Source organism: Helicoverpa zea, chromosome 3, assembly GCF_022581195.2.
Source record: "Helicoverpa zea isolate HzStark_Cry1AcR chromosome 3, ilHelZeax1.1, whole genome shotgun sequence".
In the NCBI taxonomy this organism is placed as follows: Eukaryota; Metazoa; Arthropoda; class Insecta; order Lepidoptera; family Noctuidae; genus Helicoverpa; species Helicoverpa zea.
The window spans coordinates 3,333,210-3,354,494 of record NC_061454.1 but is presented as its reverse complement, the minus strand read 5'-3'; the positions used below and the strand labels follow the sequence as shown (position 1 = coordinate 3,354,494).

Sequence of the window (21,285 nt, the reverse complement as noted above, 5' to 3'; positions counted from 1 at the left end):
AAATATAGATGCAGAACTATAAAGACGAGAAATTGCTGGCTTTTAAAGCCCTTTACAAGATCTCTGATTCTTTGAGTAGTTTGAGTTATACTCTTCTATCTTAGGACAGAGCAATTGCGACCCTGTTATTAATTCTTGAGGACCCTTTTGAAATGACAGGTTCGGGAGAAAAGTAATTCATTATTGTCTGTGCGGAATGCGAATATCGAACACGTGCGTGCAGGTAAGATTCTCCTTACATGTGCAATTCATTGTTCAGTCCAAAAAGGTGTTTTCTTAGTGTTGAATAGGACGAATCTTTGCACAATGGTCGGTAGTTTTCTGTCGTCCCATCATCGATTCAGTGAAGATATGGAACGAATAAATCATGCGTAGGAGAGTAGTATAATGGCCGTATTTGTTTACTGGAACATCTGTTCGAGTCGGATCGTGACGCGGGTATAGAATTGGCAAACTGCACAAAAACTGCGCATTGTAACGTCGCGCGGCCAATTGTTGGAAGATTAACCCGATACGAACGACAACAATACAGTTTGGAACACCTTGAGCTTTTTTCTCCAAAATCCTGAATGAACGTCAAGGCACTGATCTTGCCGTAAGGTTGTGTTACACCGAACGCGGAGCACATTGCGGCATACCGCGACCTTACCACGTTATCTGCCCCTGATAACAGATTGCTGTGACCTCTAAAATGATTAGGTGTCTTGAAGATAACACTGAAGTACAATGACCGTGTCACATATATTCATTTATTAGCCAGTACTGTACAGTACCATTTCCCATGGTACTTGAATTATTTTTTCATCATTAGGGGAGCGTATGCGCATGAGTTTGATTCTCAAGCATTCTCGACTGCCGGATGTAACGGGACCGGAAACGGATTTTAAATAAAATAGAACTGCACAATTTACACGGCAGATGGCCGACATTGTATCAAGAGACAAAAGAAAAAGTCGAGAGTATTAAAAATAAGTGTTCACCGTCCGGCCACATGGCAAAGGTATATTAACTTAATTATCTTACAGCCGACGATGCTCCGGGGATTTTAAATTGGATGCCTAGTTAGACTCGCAATGGATGCGCTGTAATTACGGAGCTGCAATTTTATGCAATTTTTTGACATTAATAAATTACAAAGAACTCTTATGTTTTATAATTACATCATAAATTATTATCTTTATCAATAGTAATGTTAGCGAGTCAAGTCGCGACATTGTAAATTATGTGCGCAGTTGTATTTACATAGAAGCTATTTGCGGACTTCAAATATCTTGTTTGTGGCTTTATACATAGTGTTAGTCATTTACACAGTGTTAAACAAATTAAAATGGTTGCAGTATCATCATGATACATCAGATAGCAACTGTTATAGGAAAACAATCATCGTACGATTTTATTCCGAGAATTAACTAACTACTAAGATGAAGTAATATACAATCTTTTCGTGAAATCTAGTAGCCAATACGAAGCAATATTGCATAAGAACGTGATGTTCACACGCGCAAAAACTGATACATCTTCAAAATATGTCATCACGTATGTCACACGTACGAGTAGGCGTTTGTACGCACGTTCAAATTAGCACAGGTAACATATCGTATAACATCTATTTTATAAAGCGATAAAAGATTACACGTACTAAATTCAGGGCAAGATACGTTACGATTTAAATTTGAATAGTGTTCTCTCGTTCCTGGTTGGGCGGCATGGCCGAATGGAAGGCGGAAGAGTGGCGCTTGCGCAACTGACATTGAATCGAGGCAGTCTTCGGCCCGAGGCCACCCGCCCGATTTGTATACTACTATATGTAGTTTAACGATCATTTAATCACCGCTTTATCATTTTGTACCGACAGAAAAATTTCCTTGTTTATTCGCTTTAATGCGAATTAGAGGGATGCGTAAGAGGAAAACCGCACGTTGCATACTATAAACATTTCCATTATACGAAAGAGTTCTTGGTAACAGGATGTGATGTATAACAACACGTTCTCTCGCACGCGGAAATCTTACACGAGAGTATTTATCATGAGAGCGATACGTTTCGTTTGTTTTGATGTGTGTTTTCCGCCATCCTGTTCATAATTACTGGCGTGTCGTCACCGCCCCTGTTTACCTCCGGCATAGAACGTGAACGATACTAAAAGTGATGTAAAAAAACTTTGCCAACGCGTCATCCGTAAACAAGCCAACTTTTCAATGAATGTTGCAATAAAGTACTCTCCTACGTCATCTAAAGTAACGAATTTGCAAGTGTGGGTGCTAATTTCAACAGACGGTGGCGGAGGTAAAGTCACCGTCACGTGTCATTCACCAGCGAGAAGGTGAATAAAGTCAATCATGATAAACGTTCTAGAGGCTAACTAGCCGATACGTCCGACACGAGAGACTTTTATTCAATGAACGACAAAGTAATATCTTTGGATAGATAATTGAGCAAACATGATGAGTACAAGGCGATGCCATGCGTGTGCAGTTGAGGAGTGGCAGTGAATGTGCGGCGAGTGGCGTGCGCGGTGCATCGCAGGCGCATCGCGCGGTGTGGCAAGCGGCGGTGGCCATGTGCGGGGTCCGCGCGTCCTTGGCCACGGCTCCACCACGCCGACACAACGGGCCGGCCGGCCGCTGTGCGACCGTGCGCGACCGCTTCCGCGTACCGCTTACGTCACAACACTCACGGCAAATAAACACTATTGGAATCCATACAATTACGCATCTAATCGATAGCAAGCGCCGAGTAATCATTAGGTGCGTCACTACACAGAATCCCACTCGCGGGGTAATTTTGCCGCTCTGACGTCAATGCTACGTAGCCTCGTAGCGGTTGCTACGGGTCACGTGCTACGGCCTATAAACCCCCGCAACCCTCGCGTGGGAAGGTCGCTACTTCAAAAATGTTCAGCCGAATAACTGGGTGGGCGCTCACGTTTCTCTAAATTCAAAACAATTTTCTTCGAGGGATTTGATGAATTTTATACAGTTACGTGATGTTTATAAATTGTTTATTAGCCTGCTTACGTCAATGCAAAGATAAATCGTTTAGAAGAGAAATTAATTTAGTTAAGTACTAATGGCATGTTACAGAGCTATTGATAAAATGAGTTCAACAAATGAAAGGTTTGATTGACACAATCAGTCGCAAGGCAAACGCGTTCATCGTGCAAGCGCGTGAAGGGGTGAACTGGTGCACGTGAGCTAAATGTGTTTTGATCCTACTCGGTTACATCAGAGCGTTGCGAATGTGTGTGGCGGACGCTAACTGCGCAAATTGTCGCGAAATCTGTACAAACATATCGATTGTACAAAGAAAAACAAGAGTGGGTACAATAGCGACGGCACTCGCTAATGACGCCAATGTTATTGTGGTACATTTATATACGACGATGACTTCATGACGATAGGGGATCATCACTCCGACAATGTCACGACCCGCTCGCGGCGCCGATGTAAATTACACTTTAATATTAATGATATAAGATCCGGAATCATCTTCGAAGTGGCCCCAAATCATTCTACTTGAGTTTGATGACACGACACACGGCGACCAATCAATTGTTTTAAATTACTTACTTCGACTTAATAATGTTTCTTATAATAAATAGATTTCGACAAAGAACATATTAAATTAATTTGTTTAACCTCGCGATAACAAAGGTTAGGTCGAGATATCAAAATAACACTGATCTAAAAGTATAAAATATACTTTTGCAATAATTGATTCGGCATTGTCTCCCAATATGCATGTGCAATTATAATTTATATCTTTAAAGTGTCAATAAAATCAAAGCTCCGTTTTGTCGAGCAACAATCGAATGCAAATTTGAAAATTACGTAAGCTAAAAATCACAGTATTGTTTGTCGCGTTCGGTTACACAATGAGTGACCGCGAACTGAGGTCGGATACGTTCTCATATTTATTATACGTATTCTTCAATCTCGACCGCGGCGCGCAGCGAGGCCAGAAACACGAAAAGAGTACCGTTTCGCAACGCAACTCATTTCAATGTCATTGTAAACTATCCCGATAACTGAACACTATTGCCCATTCGAACACACGTACTAAATTAAACTCTATGCGATATGCAACAGCTTGTCATCTTATTATTCTCTAATATTGCATTCTATATCTTAAAGTTCATTTTTTTTTAAGTTCATTCTTCAGTTCAGTCATTGGGAGATTATTTATAACGTGTTTATTGTATAAATCTGTTTTGTGTATACACTATTCGTGTATACACAAAACATAAATATAAAAGTATAAATCTGTTTTGTGTATACACTATTCGTGTATACACAAAACAGATTTATACAATAAACACGTTATAAATAATCTCCCAATGCCAAGAGTGGCGCAATTACACACTGAACTCATGAGCTCTTGTTAGCAGTTCGCTAACAACCCCAGCATTTCTTACGTGGAAAGAAACGTAAAAAGTTCCATTACGAGACCGTGACGTCAGAGGACTTAAATCTTACGACGGTGACGTAGAGAAAGAAAAGTTATACATTTTCGGTGGTATAGTCACGTGTAAAGTTTTGGCAAGTTAGTGTGCGGGAGGTGTTGTAATGCCGCTGGTGTGTGCAACGCCACGGCTGCGCTTGCGTCATTTCCTCTTGTTGACCGTGAACCGAGTTACGTCAGCGTCAGAGTTTCGGAACGAGATTAGGATGCTCCTATACTTCGTATCTATGGAGCGATCGCCCGGACGATCCCACTACACTTTTATAATTAGAAGCGAACTGTACTTCAAGTAATTCTAGACAGCTATGGAACAAACGTCGGTAGTTATTAACGTTAGCAATGGACACGTGTTTGTAGAACAAGATAAACCAGTAAACGACGGCATTTAGGGGAATTTGTGAGTGACATCATGTACAACTAATTAAGTGCCATACCGATTAGTTTATCTAGGTGAGCATCATTAGTATGCCACTGGAATTGTGTAAACGATAAACGGAGGAAGTTCTGTAACAAAATTAAAATAAGGAAAATACTCAGAATTCGTGCCAAAAGGAAAATAGATTTGTTTACACAATATTCTTCCAGAGTTTTCGTGTAATATTAATAGATTAACTTATTTAAGAATGAATGAGTCTGTTATAGGTAATCAATGACGGAATAATTCGATTAAAGAACAGAGAATTAAGTCATAAGTGACCCCAATGACACTGCTACTAAAAACGGTAATTTTAATTTATAATGTCGAGGTTAATGTATCAAAAATCGTGCCACTGCAACAAAACAGGAAGCCCGTAGGACAGGCGCCCGTGCCTGTACTGCTAATAGCTATAATGACCATTGTTTTAAAACATAACGCACTTTTAATATTACCTACTAGCATCGATCGTGCAGCAGTAAGTTTGAAAGCTCATATTTAGGTGAAAAACAAACATGAAAGACGAGAAGGAAATAAAAATGTATAAACAAGCGCGCATCGGCGGACGGTCGAGTATTTTTAGTGGGAGACGCATCACAACTGCAGATTGAGGGTTAATCGTAATTCTGGCCACCGCCAGACCGGTTTGGACTTACTTTTTATTCAGACGCTTGCAACGCGAGGTAAACGCTCGCAACACAGAGAAATTGGCAAAAGGAATAAATCACTAGCTTGTCAACTTATTCGCCGGTAAACATGGCAACGGAAAGGTTGTGAACTTACAAATAACAGGGATTATTTTAGGAAAGCGTGGGTCGTTTTACGCGAAGGTCGAATATTTGTAAGGACATAATATTTCCCAGTGTATGTTTGGCTCGGCGCCCCCGCTTTTAAATATTTTGCGCACCAACCCAGCAACGACGATGTGGGTGGCGAACAAATGATACTGGATTAAAAATAAGGAGCTCCGAAATTGCTAACGCCTCCGTATTAAGTTTAATAGAACGAGCTTCATTTTATTTTTGTATAGGATCGTCGTAAAACGTGTATGTATCACGAGATCTACCCACGCGCCGAGGAGTCAATGTATGACAAAAAATGAAAACAAAAACACACAAAAACTGCCAGCAAGCGCACTACATGTCTGATGGCTCGCTAAATTGACTGTCGCCTGCAGAATATCGAAAGTTGTTGAACTTTGAAGCGAAACAGGAAAAAGCTGACAGTGAGGGGCAAGAACATCTTGGAAGATTTACGATAGTGTATCGGTAGCCGGGGTCAGTAGCCTGCATCTCACTTCAGCAGGAACTCGTAAGCGCCTGTTTTTTCCTCTTCCAAGTAAGTTATGTTCGCTTTCTCTCGATCACCGTTTAATATTTTTATTATTGCGGACTCGTTTCCTTTGCATGCACAAGTAGGCCCCGGTGCTCGCACCGTGTCGTGGTGTTGTTTTTATTTTTGTTCGTGCGTTGGCGAGTGTAAAAGGACTCCGGCAATTAATGCACCTTCAGGTTTTGTACGTTTTTTGTAGCGCAACTCGATGTTATACAGTCGCCTGCCAGAAGAATAGCAAGCTGGAATTTATGTATATTATTATTAGAGCTCACTAGTTTTAGCAAGTCCCAACTTTGTATAAATGGACTGTATTTCTTAATTTATGACTCGACATAAATCTTTACAAACACGGCTAAAATTATCACTTATTTACCAAGACCCTAATAGGTGCACTCACCTATTTATAGTAGGTATCCATGGTGTTTAAATTTAGGCGCCATTTTAGGGTAAGTATATTTAGCTGCGTAGGGTGCGAGGCTAGTGACCCGATAGAAATTTCCTATGATTCATCCCTGCACCCTCTATTGTTACCCATACATTTTTAACTTCCTTCTTAGATGACGTCATTGAGTGCACCGCTTTTTTGTTTGAAATTCATCATCGCTGTCGCGCGTGATTCATTGCTATGACGAGTTTTATTTTGATGATAACAAAGAAGAGAGTGTATTTAAAATTCCACTTCAATTTACTGAAAATTGCAAAAGCTATGTGCACTATCGAGGCACATTCTTGAAGTGAACAGGTTCAACAACCTCGTTGCCGTATTGTACCGATAACATGTTATCGTTTAGGGTGACGCTTTTGTTGGAACAAAAGCATTAATTGTGTATCAATGTATTTACTTTTTGAAATACAAAATAGATTTCGCAAAACTCATCACTTTGAAATTAACAATAGTGTGGTAATGGTTATGTGGTTGTATCTGTGTTGTGTTTACGCTGGATGATTTCGGCGGTCAGCGACCTTCGCGACGCGGATAGCGACGGTGGCTGCGACGCCTCCAAAACGACGTAACACACGCCCCGAGCAGGTTTTAAATGCACAATAAAAAATATGTGCAGCGCGGAATAAAATACCCCGCTTTAGAACAACTCCACTCTCCAGTGACTTACAGAGGTTTGTTGCTACCTCGTTAAAAACTAATCTCACTCGTATGGAACGGGACGGAACGAGGGAAAATTGAAAATACAGGCTGGCGCGTGTGGCGACGGTCAGTGATTCCTCCTTCGACATAACTTTGTTCTCCCTGAGCGGTCATGTACGACGGTATTCAAGAGAGGGCGCAATTATACTGTCTCGTCCCTATTTAATTGCTGGCACGTGCATATTTTTTGCCTCTAGTGCGAAGTGAATGCACCCATCTCTTGCAGGGAACGGTCGCGTGCGCCCGACCACCGTGAAACTTTTTGCAGAACTTTTTAATGGACGTGCCCGTGCCTTATGCTCCCGCCTGAGAAGGTTAAGTCAGTTCAAGTCGGCTTTATCCGGCGTTCACGTCTCTGGAGTCACGACCGCCGTGACTCATCCGGTGATATCATGACATGACACCACCGTTGTTTTCCATGAGATATGTGGAAGGCGAGCTAGATCACTCACAGAAATGGAACGCCATTTTTGTTTGAAATTAATTGAGAACAAGGTGCTCGAGCGGAAACAGAGCCCGAAATGGGATGTTGTAGAGTTGGTCAATGTCAAATTCATTTGCATTGTCCTTGACATTGAACGATGCTAGTTTGCTTGACTATCATGCTTTGTTCTTGAGGAGAAAACGTGTAGGTCAGCACAGTTTGTAATATGCATATTTGAAAATGATTTATGTTAGTTGATCTGTGGCACAGTATAATTTAAATAAAGGTTGTGCAGATGTAGGCAAACGGAGCGTGTCACAACACACGGGCGTCGTATCGGCGGATAAGTGCGCGGTTACGCAAATCCGCAGATATGTCGGCGCGGCGCGGGCGCGCCGCTTGCACAAGGTTTCGCAGACCTTTGTTTTACGCAACCGGATCGATTTAATAGCTAGTCGTGCGTTTTCTCAGCTGTGTACCCGATAGCAAAATTAACGACGCCGAATTGAGAATTTGTACAAAATTATTCTAATAGTGACAAAAGGATATACGTAGTGGTATTAACAAAGAAATTGTAACAAAAACTGGGAAGGAAGAGCAGTTCCGCCCTTTTGGTAACAATATAAACTTGTTGTATATGCCCCTGGTTTAGCAAGGTGTACGTCAACACCGATCCATCGTCGCTTTGAATTCTGACAATCGGATTTACTTTTGTATGGGTGACACCTATGTCCGGTAATTCATTATTGAGGACGTCGCTCACACATTATGTTCTGTCCTACAAGTAAGTAAAGGCGACTTTCGCTTGGGAGCATTGCACTATCGCCTGCGTCCGGTAGTCGCATCCGGTGTTTTCGTACCACCAAAAAAGGTGCGAACACGCGTTATTTATAGTCATGACGAATGCTTGCGTCGTCCTCGCCGATTCATTTATTTTCAGAATGAGGGAAATGTGTAGGCGTCTTAAACCCGAAAGCATTCCGGGTTAGATCACGGTCGAGTGGTTTCTCGGAGGACCTTCCAAAGCCCGAGCCGTGCGAACGGGATGCCTTGCTCATTCAAGGTGAACGATGAGTCACATTTATAAGGCTCGATGTGGCATCAGAATTTTTGAACCGCTGCAGTGGCATCAGTTCCGCACGATCGAGGAGGCGGCGTCGGCGGCGGCGTCGGCCACGCGACATTGGCACAGTTGCGCGCGACCTCACCACGCCGCGCGCGCTAGTCGCGATCGAGGCCGCGAATAAACGCCCCAAAACAAGAACCAACAGTGCGCTTGAATTCCGGCACGCCTGATTCACGCCGTACAAATTAGCACTCGATGCGCGCTCGTTTATCTAACACGAGTGGCCAGCGGCCACACCCGCGCGAAAAATACCAGTAGCGAGTGCCAACTACGCACTGCACAGTCAGACATTTAGTGAAATAAAAGGTCCGTTACGCAAACTAGACAATAATGGTAAAGTACAACTGCACCAAAAGTTATACAACTAGCGAAACTGACGTATGGTTATATTACTGAGCGCCCAGTATTATGCAAATACAGCGCTGTAATGTGGAGGTCTCTTGCACCACGAAGCTTTAGCAACTCTGTTTCAAAACGTTTTCAAAATAGTCAGCGTAGGCGCGCAGGTACACGCGCTGATCGACCGCGCTCGCGCTGCTGAGATATCGGCAACTACCTCGAGGCGTTATTTGGGTTGAGTTGCACATCTTTTTTATTGTAGAGCGGTTGCGTGCCGGTGCAGTAATAACACGCATAGGTCGCAAATTAGATACAGATTTGGAAGGAAATGTTGTGAGGCGGTGGCCGGGCCGGCATGCGACGCAGCGGCGTCTGCCGGGTGGCGAGGCGGCCGTCTATCGCGGACCAATTTGGCACATCCGCCGGCTCTGGCCGCACCGTAAATATCCCGTCCCGTTAAACACGACAGACGTGCGAATTCACCAGCCAGCTATATTAGTGGCGAAACAAGAGTCGCTTTCGAGACATGATGTGTCTGTGTCATCCAGTTTGGAAAGTAGCTATTGGCTAGATATAATTCATCCATGTGGATTGTGGATATAAAGGCGTATAATGTAGACTTCAAATATGAACTTGCGTAATCGAATGCCTTTGGGTCGACATCATTGTTTGCTATACATTCGATCATCCGATCCATCTTCCGAGCACCGTGTTACGCAAAAAAAAAGTGACTAGTGTTTCTTTACCTGGAATCGTTCGACGAAGTTATTATATTTGCCGGAGCGATCGGGATGCTCCCGAACAATGAGCTTGGGACAATTTTTGTACCTGAAGTTATTTACAAAGGACCAAGACGTCGTTTGCCGACCGAAAATAGGCTCCGGGCTGTCTGGCGTTATGAGATTTAACTAATGCTATACAACAACACTTGCGAAACAAATTAGCTTTTTAGAGACTTCTTGCGGACAATGGCTATTTTCGTCACGTGAATATGTTTCCGCCTTGTATATCCTGTCGGCAATGCCAAAATTAAGAATGCATTATTCGTATAAAGGTAGTTTACAATCAAACATCCGGCTTTCTGTCGTCAGGTTCGTGATGTCACCAGCGAGCTGATTTATTTTTATACAACATTTGTCGTTGATGTTCTGTTATTATGATGGGTTGAAGACATCCTTCCTGGAAGTATGCTGATATTAATGACGTGTCGTCACAATAATTTGACGTGTGACGTAGAATGCGTGCGTGTTGTCGTAGGGCGTGAGGATCTCGCTACCTGCGCTATCGTGGCGACCTCGTTTTCCTCCCCCAAGGCCTGCGCCCGGATACACCGCCCGAGATTTCTCTTGATAGTTTCTAGTTACACACGAACATCTCATTTGTTATCTATTGTAGCTTATGATAGCAGAGAAAGCTGAATCAACCCCAACAGATGTATCTGTTTGCATTTCAGTAACGCGTTGGCGGGCTTCGATGATACATATGTATTTTTCATTTTAATTTGATTCATGTTTATTTAGTCCTATCCTGTTTCCTGAATTTAAAGGTTTTTCTTTTATTTCTCTCATTTAAAATCTCTGCATTTTATTTTGTAATTTAAATCTCAAAGGAGAGCACAGAATTTGTTTTCATCTTTCAAAGGACAAGAAAAACTACGGGCGAGTGTTAAGAAAATCCACTTCAAAGCGTCAAAGAGAGTACGGAATCAATATTAATGTTCTTGTTTACCTTTGAGACGGGACGACGGCGGTATCGCGGGATGTTGATCGTGGCGTCCCGCCGGATGACTCGAATTTATAATCAGGGGTGCCTTTATATCGCACCGAGACGTGAGAACCGAGGTCGAAGGGCGGGACACTTGCTCAAGTTGCACCTTCACCGATACACTATTCTCACGATTGCAAACAACAGCTGGGGAATAGTGACCGCCGCGACATGTGCAATCATTAGAATTTATTAGGGGTGGACAAGGTCAGCTGCCCGATTATGTTAATAGGGGTTCGTTTGACCATCTGAACAATCAGATACTTTAAATTAGTCTAAAGGATTGTCTGAGAAGAAGTGGCACACATGGTCATTAAGTGAACGAGACCCTCTGGTCACAGATTGCTTAAACAGCTGTCTACCTGCTTGACCTACACGCAAAGGTCCGTTATCATTAAGTAGAACAAAAAGCGATATTTCCGCTCCAACACCGGCACATGGCAAAACTGGAAACACATCTGCAATATCCTGCTTAATTTATATTAACGGTCAGACAAAACAGACGCCAGCGAGCCAGCGCGTCCCGTTTGCCCAATAACTAGAGTCTTTTGTACACGCCATGCCAGCGGACATTATCGACGCAATTGCAATTTTGCTATTCAATGAGTTATCTGTACGTTTTTGCCGAATTAACATTAAAACATTCCAGACGGTCGGTGCGGTAAAAGTTTATCTTTAGCTACTGTTTAGAGGTTCTGTGTAATAACCAAAAGTAAAACATTCCGGCTTTGAGAGGCAAGTTCGGAAAAGGCTTCTCAAGTCGCAGCGTACTCTGCTATTACGTAAAGGGTAAAGCAAAAGTTTTTACATTAGAGGTAGGGTCGCGGTGCTTCCCGTTCCGCATTGCGAACAGGCGCTTTTGACAACACTCGCTTTGATGACGCGACGCTGAAAAGAGTATTAAATTTTACCTTTTCCACTGTCTGTCTGTCCACTCAAAAGCGGACTGAATTAATACTGTTGCGCAAATACGCAGATAGAGTTCGTTTTATTCGTGTTTGGGGCTTATATTGCGTTTCGAACATGTCTGCGGCTGGGCGGTCACGTCAAAGGCATATTCGGATTCGCGACGTGAATGTCACTAGGGACGAGCCCAAAGGTCAGTGAAACCATCACGGCAAACTTTCAAGTTCGGGTGGGCGTACTGAATATTGTCTCAGAGAGGACGCGAAAGATAATCCAATACACAAAAGGTTGGCTGTTGCCCCCGATGTGGAATGAGGGGTCCGAGAGAATTATAACTACAATAGACGGGATTCTGACTTACACAAAACTTACGAATTTAATAAAAGGCTGGATGAAGTAGGTACAATAAAGTTTTTAGATGTTATCTGATCAAAATAAAAAATCTAATAAATGAATCTTATTAACAGGGCAAATACCAAGGGTAACGATACGGGCAGGTGAATAGAATTCATTTGAAATCCTTTTGGAATGTGGTCGGTAAATTACGCGTTAGGGGTGCATAAAAAATATTTTCTTTTTCTTATGGTATTTCTCAGGATCACCTGATCGGATGAGGGCAGGTACCCGTATGATGATTAAGAATTATATAGGGGTCAAAACGGGTGCTATACTCGCAACGTTGAAACCACACGTTGCGGGCGGTGCGCAAGCGCATTGCCGCGGACCCTTGACCCGATTGCGGCGCGCGCAGTATTGTACGCAGCAATGACACCGTTCGCCTTGAGCCGCTAGCATTGCCGGAGATATTCGCAACAATGGAGGCCAGATAACATTTCAAAAGTTTGAAAATCCGCTGGTTCCTACCGGCCGCCGCGAGACCGGCGTAATTAATAAATGCGTTGAGTAATCCTATTGTACGATTGCTGTCCTTTTAAATTTTACAACTTTTTCAATAGTTGTTGTAAGTAAGTTTTATCGTGTTCGTCATACGGATGATTAAGCATAGACATGAGGTGTCTGAAACTTAAAGTAGAAGTGTTTGGCGCCAGTGGCGCAATGTGCCTGCAATATCTACTTCAGTTTGTAGACAACGACAACTAACATTTCTAGTGCGACACATAGCGCATAAGAATCGTCATAATGAACGACTTGATAACAGTTTATAGCAGTAACACAAGGCGATTGACTCATGGAGGAAACGAGGCGCTACTTAAATACAAAGAGCATTTCCGTTTCCCTTCCGACCTTTTTATTAACTCATCTGTTTTCTCACGATCGATCTTTATAGTGGGCGTAGGCAGTAAAAAATACCGAGGAAGTTACCGATCGATCAATTCGAAGCGGGTCGATCGTCTTGATAACAGTTGCTATGGAAACGTTGCATCGGGCAATTTGTTTAGTTAGTGATAACATTTCGCGACTGACAATGTGGCCGACTAAGCTGGCGTAAATATTTTCATGTACATTGGTTTACACAGTAAAGTTAAAGAAGACTCACCTTTGAGGATCGGCGAAGACAAATTTTCTCAGCTTAAGATCCCGCAAAACGATGCCTTGTTCGTGACATGCGGCCACTGTTTCTGCCATTTGTCTGAACAGTCTGCGAGCTTCATGTTCCCTTAGCCGTTTCCTCGCCCTCACATATGAGTGGAGGTCGGAGTGCGACCGCGGGAATATTAGGTACACCCTCTTATCTCCGACTAGGACTTCGTGTATGGGGTTGACGTGCGGATGGCCATCAAGCCGATAGTGGGCTTGGAGTAAGCTGCTGCAGTCTCGTGACACCACCTAAAGGACAACGTTAACATTAACACACCGATTCCACAAACTAGTTTTGTGAAAAAACCCTAGTAATGTTCTCTTAATGTGCAGTCGCTTTACGATTGTCGTTAGTATTGATTTGAAGGTGCTTTCCGGGAAAAAAATATACGTTTCCTTTAAATCCGGCCGACTCCTTGCATTATTCAATGAATGACGTATCGTTATTGGGGTCGTTGCTATTTTCCTTTATCGTTGACCTAGCTACCGTCGCGTGTCACCTCTCCTCTAGTTTATTGTTTAATCAATTCCAATGTCTAAGCGTAACTTTATATTTAGTGCTGCCTATTTTAAAGTGAATATACGTTACCAGCAATATACAAGCAAACGAATATTAAGTATACTGATATGTTAAAAACATATGCGTCACTGAAATTCCCGTCCACGTTAAATTCAAAGGGGTCCTATTTCAAAGCGACCATGATTTAAAAGGGCTTAGTCTAATGTGAATAACGAGATTGAAACATTTAGTGAATAGAGGCAAGCTAACCCTCCTTTTGCAAATCTAGCCCGGTCGACTTCAAACAGAATTCTTGGGTGACGACAAAGTAGAAATCAAACGAAACAGACAAGATAATTGTTGCAATAACATTTTTCAATAGCGAATAGGCAAGAGTTGTCTTGTCGGCAACGGTAAGCTTTTTAGAACCGCTAGCGCGTCGACTACATGGAATGGTACAGTTATTTTGGAATGAGCGATTGCACCGATCCGTGTATGCCTGTGAACACAGTGCTCAGTGCGATCGCTCATCAAATGTCAACGACATTGTGAACGCAAATTCCAAATCTGATTTCCCGACTCACGAATGATGAATCACGTCGCGTGCGTCAAACCATTTCTTTTTGGACTTGTGTACAGTATAAATAGTTTGTTGGTTATTTCAGCGTAGTCACCCTAGACACGACGTCGCTTTTTCGATTTCTATTTAATGTTGGGCGTTGTACGAAAATAAAACATGACCCATTTGTGGACTATGTTTGCGAAAACACGAGGTACTGATAAGAATTCGCAATGTTGACAGAACACTTGATAATATTTGACATCGAACGTATTTTACGGGAGCTAACCTACTTAGCTGTTATCAATATTTGTATAATCACAAGGTATGTATATCTATTGCAAAATATTTGTAAAGCGCACTCAACAGCTATGTGGCTACATTCGGCTTTGACTCTCCCATTAGCGATAACCTAGCTTTAAATCAATCCAATTACAATGGCAAAGAACTCTATACATAATATAAAGGAGCATATAGATGTATGTATTTCCTGTTCTATTGTATCAATCTAAGTCAAGTTGTTTATGTTTAAGGAGCATAACAAATTCGCAAGCCTTCATCCGTTCTAGGCTAAATTACAATAGCAGATTACCGTACATACGGCGGCTGTCGCGATTGTTTGCAGATTGATTGCATTCACTCTTAAGATATGATTCGATCGGACTACTCAATTCTTGATACAGCTTTGTTTGCTAGACTCGTATTAATGGACCTTTTAAAGCAGCAATGAATAAGCGCTTCGCTGCTAATGCCACTCGTACTGTTATTCAGTGGGGGGGGCGAAAGGAGGGGGGCCTCTAGCCTCGCTATGACATTCGGCGATCGGCGCGTTATCAAATCGTCTATTTCACAATGTCAATGAGAAGGTCAAGCCTATTTTTGACTCGACCTGATGCGATCACATGTGACGTTACCATTAGAAGTATCAATAAAGGATGGTAATTTACGTTTTTTTAAAAACAAATACAGTGAGACGGTATCACACATGATGAATGTGAAACAAACGTGGCAGTCGTGTCGGCAATACTCGGTGTTGTAAATACGCTCGACGTTTAGCAACGATAACGTTGCCACACTATAACCTTGCCAAGTTCTCACGAGGGAAGTGCCTATTCTGTGCCTTGACAATACTCGTATAGGCCTTTGTTAGTACTCCTATGTATCCTGTATTGCCTAAAATTACTAGTAACCAGCCTAGGCTCAAAATTCGTTACGTAGAACGAGTTTTCAAACTAGTTTCTATGGCTTGAGTAGTGATTCACAAAGCCAATAAGGATAAGCCAGTTCAAACTAAAAATGAATATGTTTGGAATGTTAGCTCCGCCTAATTATAAGTTGTGAGGCGCGCGCTAGCTCGACTGGTGTAATGCAACAATTAGCGTGTTGTTAGCGTTATAATTGCCGTTATTGTTAGGTTATCGATTGCGAAAGTCGACACATGACATTGTAAAAACGGCGATGGCTGTGGCCTACAAGTGCGATCGAGCAGCGCGCGGGCCATGACATATAAAGTATGACATCGGTTTTGAACAAGATGCTATGAACAATGCACGCGAGACTCGTGAAAAAACTACTATTGAACATTAATTAACGAATTAGGTACTCAAAGCCGAGCCATTAGAGTTAGGTAAAAATAGCCAGCCGTGATTAAGAAATACATACATGTTTATGATTCAAATGATCTTTTCTTGGGGTGATACTACATTTATTAATAACAAGGCTAATGTTTTTAGATACATGTGATGAAATATATTGCTAAATAAAACTAGCTGTCAGAAGTCACTAATGGTTAAAATTGGTAAAGTTTACTATAATAATTGAATTGAAGGGACACGACATGTGGGCATATTATTGAGTACTCGGCCTATCTCTACATGGGGTCCAATCCCGTGGGATAGTGAGAACCCTTTAATAAATATTTTGCTAGATATTGCCTTTGTGAGTAATTATACCAATAAATGATGTTTTGCGTTTGTTTGTATTAGTCAAATATTCTATATATATATATATTCTTAAGCGAGGCCAGGACATGTTGTACGTGCTTCAAGTTTACAAAGGGGAGCAGGTGTTTTACAAACTGACTAGCTAATTAGATTTGTGTACTAAGAGGTCGAACTACAAGAGATTACGCACTATATCAATCAAACAAAGCCACGCAACGCCTGATGAAACCCGACACAATTTCGACATGCGCACGTTACGCATCCTAGCCGCGTCACGAGAAATACAGATTGTTCTCTTTGGCAATTCGAATTTTGAAAAATGTACCTACATGCCAGCACTAATAAGATAAAGGAGTTTTATAGGAAGGTTTGCAAACTCGTAATGTAACATTGAATGTTTGCATCTCATAAAATACCGGTCTCGTTTAAATGGATAACATAAATAGATGTTAAGTGAATATCTAAATAACTACGTAGGCACATAGGTATATTTGTATAAAACTTTTGCAAGTTCGCTCGATAAAGTTGTTGGACTCGTGAACCAAGTTAGCAAGTTGCAGATAGCTAGCTAGTGCTATAGGTTTGTATCAATAGCGCAAGTTTACTGTGGCAAATAAACTCGATCTCCTCCACAGCATCTTTGTGCATGTATAGGTGGGTTTGCTATAATATAACTAGCCGCGGTTCCGGGAGGCATTGCACTTACGTCAGTATTTAACTCGTGTCTTAGAACATTGTAATGAAGTCTATGTCTAATGTTGCCTTAGACTTAGATAAGTACTTACCTTGCAAACATACTCCTCTTGCGTTCGCACGTCAACACACCGACAGAGGGATGAGCCTTCAACTTGTTCTAGGAGGAGATACTTCTCAGCGACGAGTGCCGCTTGGAAGTGGTGCTGAGGAGGCGCCGGGCTGGAGGGCGCCGGCGGGCTGGAGGGCGAGGGCGCCGCCGCAAGCCGGTCCGTCAGCACCGGCGACTGAGCACGCTCCTCCGCCTTGCTGCTGTCCTCGCCCGCCACCGGCACCGTCACCGCCGGCTTGCTCAGGCGCAGCGGCCACAGCAACGATGGGGATCCAGGTTCCATCACTAACACTTAACACTGTCACGTTACACTTAAGTTCACAAACACACACAAACACTTAATTACGATGAAGGAACTACGATGAGATGAACATGATCTGCAACAAAACGAAAACCACTTATTAGTAATTTCCCGTTTGTGACACTTGCAAATCCACGGAACCGACATTACAAAATTTGAAACAAAACGAGACAATCGACACGATTTAGTAACGTTATTTTAGTAAGGGGAAATTACGAATAAAGTACGAACCTTGAAATGATTCGCCCTGAGTGGATATCGTACCAAAATTTGACTGTCCGTGGTCACGAACAAGTCGCTTTATTGTGTGAGGAATTACAGGAAGTATCTTCAAGTAATTCATGCACTGATAGACGGCCAATATTTTGGGCCGGTGTCCGCTCGGGTTGTTGTGAAACTAAACGAACACACGTCCTATTCTCACTAACGCCATTGCGAGACTGACGGACGACGCTCGCCGCGAAGCCTCGGACCGGCAACCGATCCAACGTCCAATGTCGACACACCGTCAGCTTGCGTAGTACGCTACAATACGCCACGCGATAGCTGAAGGAGCGACAACTCTATGTCTGTCTCTTTCTGTCATACTGAACAGACACTTTATAGAAAGAGAAAGATTGTTACCATTCATTTACGTTTGGCAATGCAATCGCAAACGTTTGTTTCAATATTTTTCACAAGAACCAGGTAATATTATTTATTTATTACACATTTATCTTCAAAGCACTAATTAGATTTAAATTTAGATACAACAACATTAAAGACAACAAACAAATATGTTTTATCATTCATTTGTGGGCATTTTGCAAACTAATCATAATAAGAGGATAATTTAACTTTTATTTAGGTAGGCAGGTAGGTCACGCTAAGATACCTACTTAACTTTATTGTTAACAAAAGAAGATTGTTTAGTTTACAGAGTGAGTTATACGTGCGTGATCAAATTCATGTTTTGGTTTCCTTAACTTTACTCGTAACTTCAGAGCAAAATCCGCAAACTATTTCGTCATCTAAGTAGTGTTGGTGTCATTCTTCGATACCTAATTGTTTAAGAAACCTACCAAGTGGGTGGATGGTTAAGTGTCATGAACAAGAACGACATAAGTAGGTACCTATTGGACATTCGATATCTGTCAAGTTCCCGCGGTCTGATAGTTAAACTAAGCACTGAAGTGTAATCAAAGTTTGTCCTCTAACTTAAATTACACGCCTTGTCTTAGTTAAGCGATGTAATAGATTAATTTATTTTAATTAAGTAGGTAGGTGGTGTATTTACTGTTGTCCTTACGATGTAGATCAAGAATTTTATTCGATAGAAAATTATTTAAACCACCTTCGCTGCGGTAATTAAAAAAAAAAACCAATAGGGTTGTCAACTTATGAAACCACTTATTTTTTTTTGTAAAAACTCAAGAAATGAGAATGCAACTACCTACCTTATACTTAGGAACAAATGGTCCAGTTTGGGATTTTGATGTTGTTGTTAATTTAATATTTCCTAGGTATATCCGGCTTTATTTTTACGACTACTACTATGAGACTAGTATGATAACAGTAGCTTGTTGTATCTTTTATCTTATTATAAGTAATACTCATAGGTACATAATATTACGCATTGATTTTATTAAGGATACTGCTTATGATGAATTCATGACTCAACTATTGACTGAGGCATGATTGTACCGGGGTACGGGAAAGATTATTCTCAGTTTATCACAATTTTATGCAAAGTGGTATGGGCAATTTGTTTAGTATAATGCGTACCTTTACCTTTACCTATACCTTTTGTCAATCCTTGTTTTTTCATTTTATAAATAAGTAGGTGTTATTTTTTTTTTCTTGTGGCTATTACATTCGCACGAATTTCTATGGTGAAATAAATCTTTCTGTACACCAGTTAATTCAAATTTACATAATATTAAACTTATTTAGGTAATTTTAGCCTGAAACGGATGTCTGAAAATAATACCTAATTAATTACATATTACATTTAAATTAAATACTTAAATTATAATTGTATTAAAAGCGGATCTGGTAAAACTTGCTGAATTAAATAAACCGGTTTTTATTTATAAAAAAACTATAAAATATTGCGCAATATGTTTTGTTCTTGTGCAACCAATCCTACATGGTTAATAAATAATACTTCCCTTCCAAGGGTTTATCCATACTACAAGTGTTGACCTTGGCCAAGGAGTTGATTTCAAACAGCCAACGTTTCGCGCCAATCGTCCGTTGCTTAGCAACGCGCATAACACTAATGGCGCGTTGCGATTGTTTATTTATTTTTTCTGACCTCGGTCTCACTCGAGAACGGGCTGATTCTTCTTAGCAGATAGGTCAACTGTATGATTCAATATGCGTAAGTACAATAAACTTTTAACTTTATTAAAGTTAAAAGGCTCAATAGCTCAGACGAAAAGAAATGGGAGACTTTTACGTAATAATAAAGTTAAGGTTAAAGCAGGTTAAAGTGTCGTCTCTACTTATAAATAGCTAAAACTTATTTTTTGTCTGACCTTTCATAGTCCTAAAAACCAACCCTGTTCACCAATACTGAAAGTTTTTTTACATATCAACTCCGTATTACCATTCAATGAATTCTATTTCTTCTTCAGTGTTCCAATCTGTAGCAAAGCACGCTATGTCAGGCGGATAACGCTAATGCATCGTCAGATCTTCATGTTTGCACACGTCTGGTTAACTCGATGATTCAACAGTCAGCAATTCGAGCGATCCTTTGTCCGCTCAGTGGCTCAACTTAGTCAGGGTTCACGCATTCCCGATCAATGAAACACGGGATGATGATTTAAGAAGCGTCTCGCGAGACTCGTGTGTCGTGAACTTAACATGTTAGTGGCTGCTTGCTATTTCCGGGGTTAAAACTAATGTTTACACCACTAGAACTGTTTGTTTAGGCATTAGCAGGAGCAGCTTATCCTAATCGTGCGTTTCCCAACGATTTATTTCACTTCGAAATTGTGGCATTTCGATTTTTAAAAACCTTAAATAGGTTTGTATGTAAGAAGGTTGAATGACGAAAGAATTTATCTCTGAAAAAAGTAAACGAGCTTACCAACCTACGTGATAATGTAGGATTTCATTTCAAGGTGAGCGCAAAAATACAATCAGACGAAATACGATTTGTTTGTAAACAGTTAAATATTGTTTGCGACTCTTTTCTGCAAATATCCAATAAGTATGTGATAATGACGAATATTCTCGACTTGCGTAAGGAGTGACGAAATAAGTTAGTAATCTTTTATCTTTAGATTTTGGTCTATGCCCACCTTTCTGGTTTTTTTGTGATATTGATATTAGTAGATATTTGGTCATTTTGAGTTCGTGTCGATACCTGTTTATAAAAGAACTTAGGTAATATTTACCTATTTATAAAGATGGAAATACAATATAAGTAGGTACCGAGCTGCGCTGCTAATACTTCACACCTTTGCCTTTGTGCAAATAATGAAATTAAACGCTCTGCCGCTTAGTGACCTATTGAATTTTCCTTAGAATTTAAGCAGAACAGGACAAGCCACACATAATTTTAATGTTTCTGGAATTATGATGTAGTCAATTCGTATAACTCACATATATTTTCCGGTACAAGGAAACTTGTGAGTTTATAATATGTACTTACTTATATTTACAGGTACTTACTTTTTACTAAGTAATAAAATTGTTGCGGTTTTCAACAGAAGTTATTTTCGTCACAGGAAGGT

General features: G+C 41.1%; 1 protein-coding gene across 1 annotated transcript in view; it reads right to left on the bottom strand.

Annotated features, from left to right (window-relative positions):
- LOC124645840 (tribbles homolog 2-like) overlaps positions 1–18,031 on the bottom strand; it is a 32,381-nt gene extending 14,350 nt beyond the window's left edge. The window contains exons 1-3 of the mRNA XM_047185769.1: positions 17,792–18,031; positions 17,240–17,636; positions 13,413–13,702 (exon numbers count right to left, since the gene is read on the bottom strand). Coding sequence (XP_047041725.1) covers positions 13,413–13,702; positions 17,240–17,542 — 593 coding nt within the window. The 5' untranslated portion in view covers positions 17,543–17,636; positions 17,792–18,031. The remainder of the gene's footprint in view (positions 1–13,412; positions 13,703–17,239; positions 17,637–17,791) is intronic.
- Between the last annotated feature and the right edge of the window lie 3,254 nt (positions 18,032–21,285).